The sequence below is a fragment of the Betta splendens genome, chromosome 19 (genome assembly GCF_900634795.4).
Source record: "Betta splendens chromosome 19, fBetSpl5.4, whole genome shotgun sequence".
In the NCBI taxonomy this organism is placed as follows: Eukaryota; Metazoa; Chordata; class Actinopteri; order Anabantiformes; family Osphronemidae; genus Betta; species Betta splendens.
In genome coordinates, this window is record NC_040898.2 from 3,851,862 (window position 1) to 3,868,921 (window position 17,060).

At 44.5% G+C, this 17,060-nt stretch overlaps 1 protein-coding gene across 1 annotated transcript; it reads left to right on the top strand.

Moving 5' to 3' along the window:
• The first annotated feature begins 1,027 nt into the window (after nt 1-1,027).
• On the top strand, nt 1,028-16,975 carry grid2ipb (glutamate receptor, ionotropic, delta 2 (Grid2) interacting protein, b). The gene is made up of 17 exons (XM_055504601.1): nt 1,028-1,205; nt 1,329-1,582; nt 1,704-2,033; nt 2,812-2,966; nt 8,518-8,796; nt 10,136-10,221; nt 11,416-11,485; nt 12,248-12,452; nt 12,556-12,592; nt 12,675-12,764; nt 12,940-13,136; nt 13,217-13,372; nt 13,450-13,536; nt 13,616-13,745; nt 13,887-14,005; nt 14,727-14,891; nt 14,982-16,975. Exons 1-17 carry the CDS (start codon nt 1,043-1,045, stop codon nt 15,051-15,053), a joined length of 2,595 nt encoding a protein of 864 aa, XP_055360576.1. The 5' UTR covers nt 1,028-1,042; the 3' UTR covers nt 15,054-16,975.
• Nucleotides 16,976-17,060: the final 85 nt, after the last annotated feature.

Below are 17,060 nucleotides of genomic sequence, written 5' to 3' on the forward strand. Positions count from 1 at the left end.
TTCCAGGCACGGCAGACGCTCCAATTAGCGCTCGTCAGGCTTCCTTTGCAGCGACGCAGAGCGATTCTGGGCCAGGAGTGGTCCCTCGGAGAGCCACCTTGCCAAGAGAGGAGGAGGAGGAAAAAGACACACTGGTTTATTAATAGAAAAATGAGGCCTCACAATAGCCTTTTTGGAGAGTGAATTATTACGGAAGTGAGGTGCTTGGGTGCACACGTCCTAGTTTCCTGATTAACACTGTGCGAGCGGGCTGGCCCTGAGATGAATCAGGGATGAGACGCAGGACTAACTCTTTGACACACTCACTGGGAGACCGCGCTCGCTCTTCATGCACACTCACACTTTGTTCAGGAGGAAGCTGCTGCGGAGGAATGGGGTTATGTTTGAAATCTGCCACTTCATCTGTTTGACACTGGCTGGTGGGGCGGTTGGGGGGGCACTTTCTTTTTTTTGCATGCTTTCTGTGAAGATAGGTTCTATGGTAGCCCGCTAGCAGACCACCCGCTGTTTGACAAGATGAAGAAGTTCTTGCAAAACAAAAAAGGCAGATGCTCTTTTCGTCAGAGCAAACGAGGCTCTCGATGTCCGTCTAAAGATTTCTGTAAGTCTTTCATCGCCTTCGACCACTGTGTTAATTCTGCTGTTCTGTAGCTTTAGAGGCTTTGGATCACAGTTCTTAGCCTCCAGCTGAGATAGAGGGTTTATAATACACTAGGTTAGAGTCTATTTAGTGAAAGCCTCAGTGTTTCTCGTATGTTTGTAAAAAACTGTCACATAAGGGTTCACCTTTTCTTACTCAGGTTGTTATTTCACATTATATAGCTCTTTTTTGAAGGCTGTTCTCATCAGGACATTCAGAAGTGTGCTCTAGTTCGTCACTGCATAATTACTACTCAAAGAGAAAACAGCTACATGTGCACCGAGAGCGAAAACTCATTTGGAGTAACTTCTCTCTAGCTAATTAAGGTCAGAGTCTGTGCAACGCCTCCTTTCCATTGGTTGCCGGGGAGTGTGAAGCAGGTCAGGGACCGCTGAGTGTGTCATGGTTCAGGATAGAGGGTTACAGCTTGAGACAGACGGCGGCAGGACGGAGGAGCGGCAGGGCATGGAGCCGCAGAGTTGGGTGTCTTGCAAAGAGCTACTTAAACACACGTGTAGGATTGTTTTTGCAATGCCGGAAGACTTAGATGTGTTGGCTGCAGCGGGTAAGGGTTCCTGTTTCTATTTGTTTGTTCAAGTAAAGTGCCAAACCTACTGTACCTTCTCAATGTCACTGTCACCTCGGGCCTCAAACCAGTTCTTTTAGTTTATAATCCCCTCTTCTTAAGTCCTCAGCATGCCTTTGTCCAACCAAGGATGGCCTGAGGATTTTGGCTTCCAGCTCGGTGGGAATGGACCCAGCTACATCCTGTCTGTGGAGGAAGGCAGCAGCGCCCACCTGGCAGGGCTGCAGGCAGGGGACCAGGTCCTAGAAATCGAAGGTCACAATGTGTCGACACTGGGTCCGCAAGCTGTGGTCGCCATCGCCCAGACTCAGAAGAACATTCCTCCCAGCATCGGGGTGGTGTCCCGCATACAGCAGGTCCTACGATCCACAATAATATTGTATATGCATGTTTTAGTGCATGTCATCGTCTATAACCTGTGGATATATTTTGTGATTAGGTGTGGAAACAGTGATCTAAATTGTCTTTTCTGTCCAGATGGACATTATACCAGGTCCAGACGGCCGTTTTGGCTTTACAATCGTTGGAGACTGCCCCCTGCTGGTGGAGGACTGCTCTCCTTGCTCCCCAGCCGGTCGTGCAGGCCTAAGGGCGGGGGATTATGTCATGGAGGTCAGTGGAATCCCAGTCAGACAACACGAGACAGCGGCGGCGCTGATTAAGGCGTCCCAGGGGAGGACGCTTCGCCTGGGGGTCCTGTGCCTTAGCCAGCGGCAGAAACGGAGTATCAGCCTGGAGGACAGTCAGATGGAAGGGGATGGGACCAGGATGGACCGTAAACACAAAGCTCTAGAGTTCAACAAAAAGGTACTTTTGAATCCGTCACCATGTATTTTTGTATTCAGAGCAGCAAGCATACAGTATGTGCTGTTGGTTGGGTCATCATCTGCATGTTGGAGTTATATTGCTTTGAACCTGAATATACCTGCAGAAATATACAGAAAGTAAAGACAAGTAGAGATTCTGAACTGATGACTGAACCTAAGAGAAGATCATTAGTGTCTCCAACCAGAGCTGTTTCAGTGCTATGATTTCAGTGATATTCCTTTGCTGGAAACTGTATAATTTCTCATATAATTGCCTTCCTTTCAACTATAATTAACTAAACCTCTTGGGTCAAAGTACTCAAGATTTGACTAGAGCATCCTTACAGATCTTGATCTAATGAGTGTGCTGATTATAGGTAGGTCTAGAATGAGGTTCTCATGAATTATGGTTTAGGAGTAATTGGGAGGTTTGAGTTACAGATTGCTGCTACTTCTACACCTCGACCTGTGATTCTAGGAAAATTAAGTTGGTTAGGAACGTATTCATTGTGCTGGAGCCAACAAGACAGAATACATCTATCTAAAGGTCACGAATACATCTACTAACAGTGATTTAGAGTTGATAGACCACATACTGTATAATTATTGTAATACTAATTTGTTCTATAAGATTAGATGTCTTTGTTTTTAAGTTCCTATGAATCCCCTCTCTTGATGTGTGAGGTTTAGGAGCAGTGGTCTAGGCTCCTTAAAACCGGTATGTAAAGCTGTTTTCATCTGCAGGTGAAGCCTTTAAACCGCTGTGTCGTCTCCACCAGGTGGAGCAGATCTTAGGCGATGAACCTGAAATCAAAGAGAGACTCTTCGCTGTGCTGAAGCAGTATGCGGCGGAGAAGCGGGTGGAGTGGTTGGCCTCCGTGCTGCCAGAGATACTCACCACCGATGAGCATCGACAGCTCATCTCTAGCATCAGGTAAGACGCGCCTGTGATGTCAAACCAGAGAGCTGTCGCCTGCTGCTGCTGCTGACGTGTCTTATTCCCGGTATTTTGCACTGTCAGCCTGTCTGTACAGTAACATCTGCCTTGAATTTGAAACAAACAAGCAGGACATCACCCTTTTCCAATTGTTTGACACACGCTGTGATTTGGGAACATGCTGTATTATAGGAATCAGCTCAGACAGTACAGTGTCTAAGCTTCTGCACAGCTTCCAGTGTTGTGACGTTAGTGAAACTATTGCGCATAAAGTTGGAACAATTTTTTTAAAATTCCTATTTACATAAAGCACATCAATAATCAGCTTTGACCAGGTGATCAATAAAGGTTTTCAAACAGATTATCAATAATGCATTTTATTGGCACAGTAATTTAATGAAAATCCTTCTATTTTTATAGGCAACAGTGCAACCTCTTTTGGAATTGCATCCTCTCTGCACAGGATTTAACCCTAATGACTCTGTAAATAGGCTTTTGTGGTTCTTTTATCCATTTGGTTGCAGGTTCAATTAGAAGGGTCTCACCCACTGCTGCCAATTCTAAAGCTGCACTTTACATGTAGGTTTAGGAGGCCCCCATCTGCCAGCAGGGGTAATTCCCACTGACCCATGGTACAGTATTAGTATTAGTGAACCTGTAAAGCTAACATGACACGATGCCTGGAGTTTAAGCAGTAAAGTTACAGAATCAAAAAATATAAATATTTAGAATCTTTCAGCAGAGGCTGAGTTGAGTTGAGTGTTTGCTACGTGGAGACATCTTGCAGCACAGGTAGCCATGTTGTGTAGCCACCATTCAGAAACCTTGAGGTGCATCCAACAGGTATTTGAAGTCAGGATGTTTCAAATGCGATGGAACGACGTCAAGACTCCAACAATGAAATCCCACTCAGGGAGCCAAAGTTATGTAGTGGTCTGCTGCATGTGCCAAAGTGAGCGAGCGCTCTGTCTCTGTCTGAATCCCCAGACAGTGTATCCACAGATTGCACGTTCTTCACAACCGGAGCCATGGTATTTACAGTACTTACTAACCTGGCACCCTCCACTACTACTACAGTACCCCACGTCCAACTCCTTTTAGCTATATTAATATACTGTAAGAAGGGTTTCCAGCAAAAGGAGATAATTTGGTTACGAGGATGGGCATAAATAATTCCGACGTCATGGACTTAGAGCTAATAATGACAATCAAATCTCTCCCGTCGCCTCATCGCGCAGTCCTCTCACCTGTCCCTCTTCTCGTTATTGCCGAGCTCTACTTTTCTGTGTGGAGTGGCCGGTCTCTCTTGACATTTGCCTGCACAGGTAGCACCGCAGCAGCGATTTGGCTCGCTGCTGCCACAGTTGCAGCGCGCGCTTAGGTTTTAGTTCATTGTCGAGCTATGAGTGACAGCTGAGACGATGAATTGCCTGGGGTGAGTACATATTTATTCATGGCGCGTTCACTTCCGCAGCGTGTTAGTGTACAGTCATTGTCTTTGCGACAGTACATGAAAGCAGCTACTGTTGATGTTTGATCGTTTTTGAATCCCTTGCTTGTGTACTTGGAGTTTTTGAAGGCTGTGAATGCTGCCGCACAGCTTTAAATGTGTGATTAATTATTTAAGTGAAGCCTCAGTGGCATGTTCATGCAGTTCAAAGTGATGTCCGATCGAACGGATTCTCTTATCACACACTCAAGGCTTCATCTGTTGGAGTCTCAGTATTTACATCTTCTTTCAATTCATATTATTTTGAATCCTTATATTCTTGTAATGTGAGTCTGTAAAAGAAACAAATGGTTTATTAGCACCTTGAAAACTAAAATTGATTAGTATGGAGCTGCTTTTGCTCCCTTGAAATAGTGATCAACATTATTTAATGTTGAATCACTTACCATCATACTGTAACTGTAATGTCTCGTTAGGACACTAATTGTAGTGAAGGTACCATTTATATTATGGCACTTTGCAAACTCTTGGCTGTATGAGCTGCTTCAGAACTTTTCACAGTTATTTAAGATAAAGGTCAAAACCTTGAGTCTATTTTAAGCTATTTTTTTCTGTGATAGAGTGACTAGTGTGCATGTCTTGTCAATCTCTACTCAAAAATGAACCATGAACCTAAATAACTTGCCTGCCTTTAGAGAAACGCGTGATTCAGATAACGACAGAGGCTTTTATGCCTGACAGAGACGCCAGGTTGGTACAGAGCAGCAGGGAAGAGCAGACAGTCCTGCTGTGAATGGAGTGGTGTATTCATCCTGGTAGAGAGCAGGTGAAAACAGTCAAAGCAGGTAAGAGGAGCTGCTGCATGAGATGTGGCTGAGAACAGGGAACGAAGCCTTCAAAAGAACAAACTGGGAGGACATCAAGCTGATGGTGAAACCTTTCATTTGCAGTATGTAGACTATTACACACCCTGGGAACCTTTCATGGAATACTAGTAATAGTTGCTCATGGGAAAGCGTCTCTACATCATCATTTAAGTGCACACAGACTGTGTAATTCCACCATGTATGAAATGTTTTAGTCACAACAACAGACACACATTTAACATCACATCTGGACCTGAGCCACATCTGGGTATTTGAAAATGAAACAAGGTCTCCCTCCTTGTAGTTTTCTCCTAGTCATTTCTCCCTTTTGAGATCCCGTCCCTTCCTGCCTGCCAGCCTCTGCTTCCTCTACAACTCTTTCAGATAATTATAGATCTCTGTTCTTTAAAAACCAGGTCAGAGCACTCATTTAGTTTCCAGGAGTTGATGGGGAAAACTTTTTTTGTGATGAGGTGGCTGTTTTAACAGATGGCTGCATATTCAGAGTGAATGAAAATCTGCATATGTGAAAGCAAATTAGTAATAACACATACACACGCACACACACACACACACACACACACACACACACACACACACACACACACACACACACACACACACACACACACACACACGTTAGCACTGTGATGTGAACTGAGGACAAATTGTGAAGTAGAGACAGTAAAAAGATGGGGACTGTGTGGGCTGCTACACCTACATCACATTTATTTATATCCCAGGAGTCTGCTCATTGTAGCCAGTAGTCTGTGCTCAGACAGCAGACTCAGGCAGATACATGTAAACAACAAAACCTGAAAGGATTTTAGATCAGATTTCATCCAAATGATTTGAATGTTTTTCTTCATGTGAACAGATGGTGTATGTTTTTCAGTTGATTGATGAAAACAGCGGATTTTATAGGACATGAATGTTTATTATTTAATTATTAGACCGAAATGACTCAATGAGGCGTTAATTTGTACAAATCATCGCCTTCTTTGGCCTGTGCTTCAAGCCCACTGACAGAACGAGCTGTTTATGGGGAGGGGGGGGGTGCTTAGTATGCAAATGAGACATGATCCTCATGTAACTTAGCACGAGCGCGTATGACGTAGGCGAGGTCATGTCCCAGCGTTCTTCTCGTTGTCCTGGTAACGTCATTATGCGCTGAACTGGAATATGAAAACAAGTGTTATGTTTAAATAATATTGCTCCTGTATATAATAGCCAAAAAGTCTATTTTACAGCTATACGTGTAGGAACAGTATAGAACTTTGCTCAGGTCCACAAGAATCCTTATGTTGTGCGATCAACACAACAGACTCGTTGGTTTCAACCATGTGTTTTTGCAACTCACCACTGTTGTGATCCCCCAGAATGTCGCAGACAACCTCCAGCAGTACAACAAATGAATGAATGAATGCAGAGTTTCACTATCACACAACTGAGCGCATTGCTGTACATAACATAAGGTATATTCATGGTATAAAGCCCATTAATTAGCCTCATGTCTAAAGTGGAAGCGGGGAATGAGAGAATATTGTCAGTGTTCAGTGGTGCTGATCGGAAAGCTCCTGTGTACAAAGTAGCAGCAGTGCAGCAGTGTAATTCCTCAATCTCACCACTGGGGGGCATCACCAAAATGTTATAGTTGGATAGTTCTGAGGTCTGCAATAAATATATTATGTTTGAATGATCAAGCAAACAAACCGCAATGCACAAATTCAGCAGGGTTTTGAGGTCTCATAATTACATAAAGATCTTTTAAAAATACTAATATAATACATCTCCATTAATAAAATAGGCAGACTTTCCTCTCTCCTCCTCCTGTCTGTGTGTTATGCGGATCCTTTTGACTTCATTAGCCTGTCAAATTTTTGTTCATGCAGCTTAATAAGTCATGCATACTGGTAGCCAGTGTGTTGTTCATTAAGCGACCGGTGTTGCTTTTCACGCAGCAGGCGACACCCTGTCGGCTCGAGGCTGATTCATCTGATCAGCAGCATATCAACGAGTAACAATGCAACAGATTGTTGTAGGTGGGAATTAAAAATGCTTGTGTTGTGTTTTGAGACTCATCTACATCCTTATGTCACCGTGATAAAACCAGATCAGTATATTGATTCATTTTAATCCCTTTTAATATCTTAGTTCTAATATCCCACATTGAGAAAAACACTTGATTTAACATATGCAATGGGCTGTTTGTGTCTTGTTGTGTTTCTTAATAGATCAGTGGGTTTTCAAATGTTTACTGGGCAGTTTAGTTGATTAAAAGCAATAGTTTAAAAAGTCAGGGAAATAAGATTGTTTGATTTCCTGCTGAGCCTTAGAACATACAGTATTTTTTAATGTTTATAAAATGTTTATGGTAAAGTTTGAAGTAACCAGTATCTAACCAATATCTTATTTTAATATTATATCATAAATATTATAATTTTAATTAACCCCACAACAGACCTTCACGTTTGAGAGGACTGGCCTGAAATGTCCCCACGTTCAGAAATTGTCCTCTCCTCGGTAGGAAAACCCTTCTTGGGGGTTCACACTATGTCACAAGTACAAGAACACACACGCAAACACGTGCGCGTACGCAGAGGGGCTCGGAGGTGATGAGTGGACGGAAGTGTGGGAGAGCGAGAGAGTGAGACGCTGTGGGTGAGGAGAGAGAGAGAGAGAGAGAGAGAGAGGAGAAATCCCATGCTTGTTCACTCCCACACCTTTTTTCTCTCGCTGTATTCTGGTGGCGAGGCTCACGCTGCAGTAGTGAGGCTTCTTGAGCAGCGAGTGGCAACTGATGCCAAGGTTTCCTCACCCGCTCTCTCTCCTCCGTTTCACTTGTTCTCCTCTCTCTGTGGACTGCCGTCACCCACCGAGGACCGAATCTTACCTGTCAATCAAAATCTTAATTGGGTTTCTTGAGTCCGAGTCGTAAAGCAGGAAGCCTGTTGATTTGAATCAGCCTGGACTTGGATTGTGAAGATTCTACCAGTAGCTGTTGAGTCGATCCACACTTTTTGGTTCTGCTCAGGCTGGATGTTTGACTTGCTGCTGTTCTTTCTGTGGATATCTAAACATTTTTGCTGTGGACTCAGTGCTTTCTAAATGGATGGAGGTGGATCTGTGATATAGATCCTCCTCTTTCCTCCTATCTTTTTCTACCGCAGCTCTAAGAGCCCGATCTAACATCGCCCCTCTCTTCCCCCTCACATGACACCATGTTCGCCAGAATCTTTATCCCCAAGAAGCACCGGCAGCGCTTCGACGAGGCCGTCTCCCAGAACGTGATCAATCGGCTCTGTCGCAGCAAGAGCATCAGCGAGCCGCAGGGCAGGATCCGGCGCAGTCGGAGCGAGGATCACTCCGAGCGGCACCACGGGTCCAAACGGGCCAGCTCGGTGCCCAGGGATGGGGGAGAGCCCAGAGGGAGGGACGACGTGGAGCGAGACAGGGGCAGGAAGTCGGTGTCTGGGATGCCGCCACATCCTCCCATCGGACCCAATCAGAGGTGAGCTCATGAGTGGCCATTTCAATAAAGACGTGCGCGCGTTTAAAGATCAAAGACCAATACATGAAACTGTCATCTGAAATTCTAACGTGGCCAGTTAATCATCCCTTTAGGCAGGAGCTGTCACACGCTTGGGTTTTACTTCCTCACATGTGCAACATGCTAACTGGCAACACAGCTGTCCAATTAGTAGCATCACAGTGAAGGATAACAGTGGTGACGGTCCACCCCCACATCTCCACACCACATTAAAAAGGCTCCTTCATTCATATTGCAGTGGCTGATTACATATTGTAATCAACTCTGCAGGTCACACCACAGTAGCAGGCAATTATGGGAAATGAACGTCTGAGTGGAAACAAGAAGTTGGGCTGAATTAAGTCCCTGTAGAGTCTTGTGTAACACTCTGCTCCCTGCAGTGGCGAGGTAAACAGACAGACGGACGGACAGAGCAGCGAAAATGGTGCTGTAGTCTCATATTCAGTTCCTCAAGTGTTCTCAAGGCTGATCCTGCGTCTGCCTCGGCGGCCGTGCGCACCCTCGTGTCTCTCTCTCTCTCTCTCTCTCTCTCTCTCTCTCTCTCTCTTCCACAGCACCCAGTTCACCCATCTGCATTCAGCTCCTGTTACATAACCTACAGGAGCCGCAGCTATTTAAGAGCACGTTTGTCTGTTTTCTCATCCCACTTTGTCTTCTTTCACCCCCCCCCCATCGTGTTTACATGCTAAGGTTGTTTTGCCTTGACTTGTTTCCATGGCAACATACTGGGTTAGACAGCGTGTCTCCGCTTTCATGTCACTGGATGTTCCGCTAAGTATTCATCCTCCGGGAGCGAAGCGTCACCATCAGCAGAATGTCAAAACAAAAGGTTTTTTTTATATATTTCAAGTTTGTCCCGAATTATTTTTATTTAGGCCAGGAGCTGGTTGAATAAAACACACATGCATGTGTGAAGCGATGTATACTTGATCCTGGTCTCACTGTACAGGAAGTGACAAATGAAAACAAAAGTGACGCACCCACCACAAATGGTCAGTGGATCAATAAATGTTGTAACAAACTACAATATTTCTTTTTCGATTTCTTCTTCATCTTCATCTTCTTCTCTTCCTTTCTTCCTCTTCATCTTGTTCTTTGTATTCTGCTTCATCTTCTTTTTCATTGTCTTCTCCTTTGTTGTCTTCTTTGTCGTCTTCTTTGTCGCATTCTCACCATTGGTAATGAATGTAGTATGTTGTCAAAGGTTCTATTACCGATGAGCTTCTAATATTTCATTTTTCTCAGTTCATTTTTAATCATGAAGGAAATTCACGACGTCACATCCCGTGTGTGTCCTCAGGATTGTCCGTGTTTACAGGGGGAAGAAGAACTTTGGCTTCACGCTGCGAGGCCACGCTCCCGTTTGCATCGACGCCGTCATTCCAGGTACGGATTCTACAGTAAGAGCCGGTCCAGTCTCCCGCCTCCTGCTTGCGTGTGGGGCTCGTACAGTAGCGAACGTTGCGCGTCGGGTGGCGAGGCGTATTTCATGTGGGCGACTCGGTAGCTGTGCCAGCCGCTTGGGGTCGGAGGTGACCACAAGTGCTTTGTGTGTGTGACGGTGAGTGTACCGGGAAGTAGAAACCCATGAGTCACCAACTGAAAACACGCTTCAGTACACGCTGTACGGCTAAAGAGCCATCACAGCAAATCTGTCAATGCTCACGTTACATTCACAGGTTTCACACATATTATGTCTGGCAGCAGATTCAGAGTCAACTAGTTATTTAATTTTAATGCACGTAATGTTACATAATCAAATGCATTCTTAAATTCTTAAATGAGTTTTTTTCACTCCTTCAGTTCAGCAAAGCAGGTTCTTTTTATTGCTTGAACTTTTAAAAGTTTTTTTTTAAATTGTGCCGTTTCTAAAAAAAAAAAACGAGCTGCATTTTACCTGACACTTTATTATATTACAAGAGAAACCAACCTGACCGTTATCGTCTGGGTAATTACTGCTTCCACAGCCACGGTAATCACTCAAATTGAAAATCAAGTTCTCAGCCTTTCAAAAGTTGCTCCTGTAAATGTTAAATCTGCGTGTACGCGTTTGTGTGTGTCTGTTCGGCGATGACTGCACCGCTCCCACCCACCACCATCTCCCACCATCGTGTGTTGAAGCAGCCAGTGCACTGACTCAGTGGGCCTCACGGAGGCTGATATGGAGATGGTGGGGGTGGTTCTCGTCGTGATCTTCAGATTCTTTACTGTTCCGATCCGCGATACAAAGCCCGGGCGCGTGAAAGCGCCTGAACATGCTGAGACGACATTCGAATGTGAAAGAAACAGTTGTCAGAGCTACGGGGTAAAAAAAAATAATAATAAAATGACATTCAAAGTGATCAAAACTCAGCAGTGAGTTGACAGATGAGGTGATGCTGGACGGGTGCAGTGCAGTCGGAACACGTTCTGCTGGGGATTGTTTTGACAGCACCGTCTCCTTACGTAATAAGATTGAGCATGGAGACGATCGGCTTTGTTGGTTGTCACCCGTTCGTTGACAGCGTGGCATTAGTCACCAGCTCCCCTCCGTTCAGCCCGGCTCTTTGATTGACGCTCCGTTCTCTCGCTCCCTCCCAGACAGCCCTGCCGAGGAATGCGGACTGAAACCAGGCGACAAAATCCTCTTCCTCAACGGCCTGGACATGAGGTTTGTCACCGACAGCCTCAGTAGGAGAACGTGCGGTTCTTCGCCGCTTTCTGTTCAGTGCATGAAAGAAAAATCGGTATCTTCATCATTTATCATCATCATCAGTTTCTACCACAAGTGAACATGCAACATGTTTCATATATTAACATGGAAAGCAGAGTAGTGGTAAATACAGACGCTACTGTATCAGTTCAGTGGTTTGTTCAGACATTTAATCACTGTATTATGACAGTGTATTATGATAGAAACATCCAAATCCACTATGTGCAGTAGTGGATGCGTGGGACAACGCACGTGAACACAAACTTCTGCGTCCTAAACTTTCCACGTAGGAGTCTACGTAGTGCAGCTTCTTGACCCTTGGCCTCTGGATCTTCAGAGAGCCCCTTGTGGGAGTGCAGATATAAGAAATCCACCATACGTGAGCTCGAGCCGTACACAGCGTTAACCGCAAACGCCGGCCAATATCCATCCATCTAAATCCCGGTGGAGAAACACTGTTACTCACCCAGGCACCCTGATAGCACGGAGCTGTTCCCGCGGCTGCACTGTTTTGATTGGCGCCGTGAGATTTCACCACCTCATTTCAGAAGTAGGAGGTGATCGAGAAAACAGTGACAGGCAGGGACAGAAAATAAATGATACGATACGTGGGAGCTGTCAGTGCAGCATACGGTGTAGGGCATCTTCACAAATGGCATTAGTAATACTACTGTAAATGTTCCTTTAATGCACTAATTCTCCCCCGTTTGTACTCTTCAGGAACTGTTCCCATGAGAAGGTGGTGTCCATGCTGCAGGGCAGTGGGGCCATGCCCACTCTGGTGGTGGAGGAGAGCCAGTCTGAGTACTCTTCAGAGCACACCGATCCAGAGGAGTCCCCTCGCCGGGCCCCCGGCACCTTGCCGCGCTCAAGGTCAGTGAGGAGGTCTCAAGGACATCCCTCCGTTCTGCCCGTTTCAAATAAGGCCATTCTCTAAGGCACCGCCCTCCCTGGCCTTCAGTAATAACCCAGCTCTGCCAGAGGGAACTAACACCTCGCTGTTACCCCTTAAATTGATTTCTAACAAGCACAGAACTGTGTTCTTAATCCATCATCCTGCCTCATGTACTGTGGCCACTGCACGTGTGTGAGTTGGGCCTCCTGGTGCCTGGAACACGCATTCTTACACTGTTGTTGAAATGATCAGTCTCTCCCTCAGAACCAGCTCTTCTGCCCGAGAACTTTAAAAAGAAAGACACGGTGGAGATCCTCTCCCATAAGAAGGCCTACAACGCCTGTGAGTATCACACAGACACAACCGAGGGGCCAAACGTGTTAGAATAGTTTGTAAAGGTCAAACATTCAAATGCAACTAACACCAGAAAGGTGGTTGGACCAGTGTCTGAACACTGGAGACACAGGTTTGACCCTGAGGCTCAGGGACCACATGCAACCTCTCCTCCTCCCTGCAGCCATCCTCATCGCCCACCTGAAGCTCTCCCCCGCTGAGCTGCGCCAGGTCCTGATGAACATGACGACCGAGCGGCTGGAGCCGGCCCACATCAAGCAGCTGCTGCTCTACGCGCCCGACGACGACGAGGTCAAGCGCTACGAGCAGTTCGACCAGGACCCGGCCAAGCTGAGCGAGCCCGACCAGTTCATTTTCCAGGTGCGGCGCCGCAAACGCACCGGGCCGGGTTTGAAAAATGCAGCCGAATGGCTTGTGTGACGAGGGGCTTTACGCTTCAGATGCTGATGGTGCCCGAGTACAAAACACGCCTGCGGAGCCTCCACTTTAAGACGACCCTGCAGGAGAGGACAGAGGAGATGAAGGTGGCGTACGACTACCTCTACAAGGCTTCAGTGGAGCTGAGGAGCAGCAAGAAACTGGCTAAGATCCTGGAGGTAGGACGTCAAACAGCAGAGGTGAATCATCACATCCGGGTTTGCTGTTAGTTAATGTCTCTCCCACTCTCTCGCAGTTTGTTCTGGCGATGGGGAACTACCTGAACAACGGGCAGCCAAAGAGCCACAGGACAACCAGCTTCAAGATCAATTTCCTAACGGAGGTGCAGCCTTGACTCCTGCAGCTCAACACTGTTCACCCGCTTCATCGGGCTTTTACTCAACCCGTCTCCTTCTGTACAGCTGAGCACGACCAAGACGGTTGACGGGAAATCCACCTTTCTCCACATTCTGGCCAAGTCTCTGTGCCAACACTTCCCTGAGCTGCTCAACTTCTCCAGAGACCTTGTAACGGTGCCTCTGGCAGCCAAAGGTATTGTGATGAAAGGAGAACCCTGTGAAATGCTTGTGACAATAAACTCTGGTTAAATCTGGATTCATGCTGTTCATAAGACAAAAAGAATGGGATACATGTTGACGTGTTTAAGAAATGTTTGAACTCTTCACTTCTCAGTGAACCAGAGAACCATCACAGCAGAACTGAGTGACCTTCACAACACCATCAAGGACATCAGAGCCGCCTGTCAGAAGACCCCACCCACCTCCGAGGACCACTTTGCGTCCGTCATGAGCGTATGCTGGCAGCTTTAAATATCCACTACACATGACACACAGCAGTGTGTGAGCTTTTCGTTCAATGGTTTGATCCTCATTCAACCCCATCCCAGGGTCCAGTTAACTATGGAGCTTGACGCTGCTGTAGGAAACATGTCAGGATGTTGAAGACACACAGTTACTGGTGGCAAAACTCTGCAAGACTGGAGACTCTGGTAACATGAGAGTCTTCTTCCGAGCCCAGCTCCAGTTTGCCAGATTCCACCCTACTTTCAGCATTGTTAGGCTTTACAACAGCCTGATCCTGGTTGAGTCCAGGTCTGTCTGCCCTAGTGGAGGGTTCTTGCTCCGTATGTGCCAGAGGGAAGTCGTCTCATGTAGCTCTATTACCTTTTTTTTACTTTTCAACATCATCCACATCTTCTGTTTGCATAGAATCCCCCTCTCCCCACTCCAGTGTACGATTGGCCGTCTCAAATCCCCATTATTGGAACAAATGTTCACCTTACATTGAGTTCGCCTACGACTCACTGATTTCACTTGGTTCCCAGCATGAGCTCATGTATCATAAACATACCAAACATACCATAAACAGTCAGTACAGGAGCCTTCAAACCCATTCTAGGATAACAATACTGACATTTTTTGGTCCCTTTTCACTCTAAACACTCTAAAACTCACCTTCCAGAGTGAACTGTCTTGCAAAATAAGAACAAAGTCCCTTTGTTTGCATCCACAGAGTTTTCTGGAGAACAGCCATCCTGCCATCCAGTCTCTGGAGTCTCTGCAGACCCGAGTGATGGAGGAGTTCTCCAAGGTGGCCTCCTACTTTGGAGAAGACAGCAAGTCCATTAGCACAGAGGCCTTCTTTGGCATCTTTGCAGAGTTTATGACCAAGTTTGAGGTACATGACTGTAGTGATCCTCTTTTTGCTGATGGACAGTGTCTGACTATGAGCGTAATTCAGAATAGAGTGTGGATGTTTTCTCTGCAGAGAGCTCTTACTGAAACCCAGACTCCAGAGAACCCCAGAAGCCCCAGACTGTCCTCCCCCCTGGCCTGGTAGAAGATGCAAAAAATGTGGATGTCTGGCCAAACCGGGAACGCTAGTCAGCTGCGGTTCCACTCTGCTCAACACAACCAAAGTGCCAAGACCCCACACACAGAGACACTCAGCAAAGAACATCTCAACCTGACAGTGAACATGGAAGCAAACTGTATGTATGTGTAGATAATTATAATGAGTGCCCCGTGTGCAGTAGTGCTGTTATAATAGGTGCCAGGTGGTGCAGGAACATTCAGGTGTCCTCAGGCCAGTGAGTGAGAGACACATTAGTGAAAAGTCTATATTTTTTATCAGAACATATTTGAAAATTGTAAAGATTAAGCATAGATGTAGACTGACGACAGTTATCTGGAAGTGGAAGTGTAGTTTAGTGTTAATGGTGGATCAGAAGGTTTGATAAGACCTGTGACACAGCAATGAGCTCATTGCCTCACCACGTCAAACAATGTAAAACTCAAAATAATATATGTGGTTGTTCTTATCTACATTAATGCGATTTCTTTTCTCAAATATTTAGCTGTAATTTTTTATTACGGTCATTCAATTTCTAAATTTAGCTAAATTCAATATTCAGTTCATGTATTTATTACGCGCCAAGACCTTACACAATTTAAATGTACACTAAGTGTTAATAAATAACATTTAATTTTAAATTTTTAAATAAAATTTTAATTAAATCCAGGGTAAGTTAAGTAGGCAGTATTCAAATTGATATTTAAGTGGTAAAAAACATTAAAAATATATATTACCTAAAATACAGTTACCAAAAAGGTATTTTTAAAAACACTAAATTATATTATGAGTGATGTAAAGCATGAAGTAAAAAGAAAGAAATATTACACATAAATTACCCAAATTTAATAGCTTAACTTAAAGTGTTACAAAAAAAATGGAATAATTAGTAGATGGAGGTCAGTGGCTCTGAATTTTAAAGTAATGAGTAGTGATTGAATTTAAAATGTATGTATGTATTGGGTTGCTATGGAATCCAGCAATTATTTTTTCCTTAGTTAGTTTTGTACATATTTCCTTGTACATGACATTGAGACTTTTTCCACATTATTTCCTAAAATCAAACTAATATGAAATTTGGAAGCATAAAAATAGGTTGACAGTGTTTTTTTTCCAGATTCAGATTTCCATTGAGCACGGTAAAATGAAACTCATAATAAAAACTAAATAATTTTCAGCAGTTGGCGCTCCTTTTTCTGTGGACATAAATAAAAGCCTTTATTGTGAAGGCTAGCGGTGACGTCTTTCGTTGTGAACACAGTCTTGCTTAATCAGGTGGGCGGCTATTGAACAAAAGAACATCAGACACTTCAAGGAATGAACAGCATACTGTAAATGGTCACTTCCTGCTTCTCTGGTTGTCATGGTGATTTCACATCTCCTCTGCAGAACACTGTACCTGTAGCTGTGTTGTATTTCTGTTAATGAACTATTGTTGAGGTTGTGGCTATCATTATGTTTTGTGTACTTGTGTGTCCTTCAACTCCTACTGTAGTTTATGTTTATTTTTTTATTCCAGAGTATCAACCACGAACTAGAAACTTTATTTTTTATTTATGCACAGCTTTAGTGAGGCTTTTGAAGAGAACTGTACTCTCGTAAAAAAGCAATCATAGCTGCTACTAGTGTAGTAATAGTGTTTCTTGTCCCTATCGATTGCATGTTGCAGTTAATATATTAAAATGTGCAGCTGGTAGCATTTACCTTTCCCAGATATTATACTGTAGGTATGAACTACAATACATCTATTTTAGTCTTGTTAGAATTATTTATTGGTTGTCTCCAGGTTCCCTTTTATAACATTTTTATATGTTTTCATGGGAAATTGCTCCTGTTTTGTGATTGTTAGTTTCATTTTTTTTAGTCTCAGTGCTTTCAAATAAAGGAATGTTTTTAATCTATAATAATAATGTGCTTGAGTGCATTTTTTAAAACATCTTTTTGTCACTGTGCTTATCATTCATTTTAGGTAAGGCTTTTGTCCTGCCATAGCAG

Excerpts from the sequence above, each read along its gene's own strand:
- grid2ipb (XM_055504601.1), top strand. The coding sequence starts at position 1,043 with ATGGTTCAGGATAGAGGGTTACAGCTTGAGACAGACGGCGGCAGGACG. Across the intron at positions 2,034-2,811 it reads CTCTAGAGTTCAACAAAAAG|GTGGAGCAGATCTTAGGCGA; the intron begins GTACTTTTGAAT and ends CGTCTCCACCAG. Across the intron at positions 12,593-12,674 it reads AATCCATCATCCTGCCTCAT|TCTCTCCCTCAGAACCAGCT; the intron begins GTACTGTGGCCA and ends TGAAATGATCAG.